Source organism: Balaenoptera ricei, chromosome X, assembly GCF_028023285.1.
Source record: "Balaenoptera ricei isolate mBalRic1 chromosome X, mBalRic1.hap2, whole genome shotgun sequence".
Lineage (NCBI taxonomy): Eukaryota > Metazoa > Chordata > Mammalia > Artiodactyla > Balaenopteridae > Balaenoptera > Balaenoptera ricei.
The window spans coordinates 82,801,445-82,803,728 of NC_082660.1; the positions used below are offsets into that span (position 1 = coordinate 82,801,445).

The 2,284-nt window shown below is 41.2% G+C and overlaps 1 protein-coding gene across 1 annotated transcript; it reads left to right on the forward strand.

Annotated features, from left to right (window-relative positions):
* The first annotated feature begins 212 nt into the window (after positions 1-212).
* LOC132357361 (polyadenylate-binding protein 5) lies at positions 213-1,443 on the forward strand. Its single transcript, XM_059910752.1, has one exon. It carries the CDS (start codon positions 213-215, stop codon positions 1,359-1,361), a length of 1,149 nt encoding a protein of 382 aa, XP_059766735.1. The 3' UTR covers positions 1,362-1,443.
* The last annotated feature ends 841 nt before the right edge of the window (positions 1,444-2,284 follow it).

Consider the following 2,284-nt stretch of genomic DNA (forward strand, 5'->3'; position numbering starts at 1 on the left):
TGGGGTGCTTTTTTGTCTGATGCGTTTGTTCTGAGCCTGCTGACCAGCTGTTTCTGAACTTCATTTTCTCAGCCTCAACAGTGATTCTGAGTCTGCTTTTAGCTTCCTTCGCCTTGGCTTTTTTCTGTTTGTGAACAGCTGCTTGGCCCATAGCTTAGAGAAAGCAACCTCTTTTTCTCTCCCAAGAAAGCCTCCTCCCTCTGCTCAGAGAGATGGGGAGTGGGGAGCCTAATCCTGCTGGCAAGAAAAAGAAGTACCTCAAGGCTGCCCTGTATGTGGGTGACTTGGACCCAGATGTCACCGAGGACATGTTATATAAAAAGTTCAGGCCTGCTGGCCCTCTGCGCTTCACCCGAATCTGCCGTGACCCGGTGACCCGCAGCCCCCTGGGCTATGGCTATGTTAACTTCCGCTTTCCTGCGGATGCTGAGTGGGCCTTGAACACCATGAATTTTGATTTGATTAACGGCAAACCTTTCCGCCTAATGTGGTCTCAGCCAGATGACCGCTTAAGAAAGTCTGGAGTTGGAAATATATTCATCAAAAACCTGGACAAATCCATAGACAATAGGGCCCTTTTTTATCTGTTTTCTGCTTTTGGGAGCATTCTCTCCTGCAAAGTCGTATGCGATGACAACGGCTCTAAGGGTTATGCCTATGTGCACTTTGACAGCCTGGCCGCTGCCAATAGGGCCATCTGGCACATGAATGGAGTGCGGCTCAACAACCGCCAGGTGTACGTTGGCCGATTCAAATTTCCAGAAGAGCGGGCAGCTGAAGTTAGAACTAGGGATAGAGCGACTTTCACCAATGTTTTCGTTAAAAACTTTGGAGATGACATGGATGACGACAAACTGAAGGAACTTTTCAGTGAGTACGGGCCAACTGAGAGTGTTAAGGTAATAAGAGATGCCAGTGGGAAATCGAAAGGCTTTGGATTTGTGAGATACGAGACACACGAGGCTGCCCAAAAGGCTGTGTTAGACCTGCATGGAAAGTCCATCGATGGGAAAGTCCTCTATGTAGGGCGAGCACAGAAGAAAATTGAACGCCTGGCTGAGTTAAGGCGAAGATTTGAGCGGCTGAGATTAAAAGAAAAAAGTCGGCCTCCAGGGGTGCCTATCTATATTAAGAACCTAGACGAGACCATCGATGATGAAAAACTGAAGGAGGAATTTTCTTCCTTTGGATCAATTAGCCGGGCCAAAGTGATGGTGGAAGTGGGGCAAGGCAAAGGGTTTGGTGTCGTCTGCTTCTCCTCTTTTGAAGAGGCTACCAAAGCAGTAGATGAGATGAATGGTCGCACAGTGGGCTCCAAGCCTCTGCATGTCACCCTGGGCCAGGCCAGGCGCAGGTGGTGAGAATAAGAATGCTCAATTTGTTTCAGCCTTAAGCTGGTGCCTACTTAGTTTGGGCTACTTTGTGATAAGAGGTTATTTTATGTGAATTCACAGGTTTTTTTAAGTGAATACTTTCTTTTGAAAAAAAGTGAAACTAGAAAACCTTGTTCATTTTAGTGAAGAACATAATTTCTAATTGTAAAACTGTCATTTTGTACTATTTTTCGATATAATAGCCTTAGGAATATGTAGAATAAAGTTTATTCCTCCACATGCTTTTTTGCTAAACCAGTCAAGGTGAGGTAATGGAGTATATTTCCTTCCTTATTTCACTAATACTACTAAATTTAATTTCTCCTATGAAAGTATTCTTGAGATGGTCCTTACTTCTGAGTCTATTACAGTGAAAATTTCTAACTTGCTTTTTGAGAAATCAGTAGAGCAGGGGAAAGTTTATGTGATCCAGTTAATGTTTGTGTATAATTTCACTTTAAATTATTATTTAAAATGAATATTCCTTTAAAAGATGTGAGCTTTCTTTCTTCCTTTTATTTATTTATATATGTTTTCCTTTTTAATATATTGTGGGCATACCACAGACTTGATAGTGACTTTGACTAAGTTTTGAGTTTTCGTTATTAACTTCATGCCCAGAGAAAGAAGCATATTGGTATTTCCTCAATCAGTACCTTAGAAAATTAACACTTTAAACATTGATTATTTAAATTCTAAGTTTCATCTTAAAAACCTTTTCTGAGAGCTTTGATATTTGAAGACAGTCTAAGGAGCATTCTTATCACTCATTTTTCTAAACTCCTTATACATGGATCATGTTTAATCAACAAGAAAGGTGAATAACAGCACTGAATTGCCTTTGTCTATAAATAATTTTAGGATTAACTTCAGCCTCTGTTGTGTCAATATAGAAGGTAAACAATCCTGTA

Bases quoted from the DNA above. Each gene is read 5' to 3' on its own strand.
- LOC132357361 (XM_059910752.1), top strand. From the start codon at position 213: ATGGGGAGTGGGGAGCCTAATCCTGCTGGCAAGAAAAAGAAGTACCTC.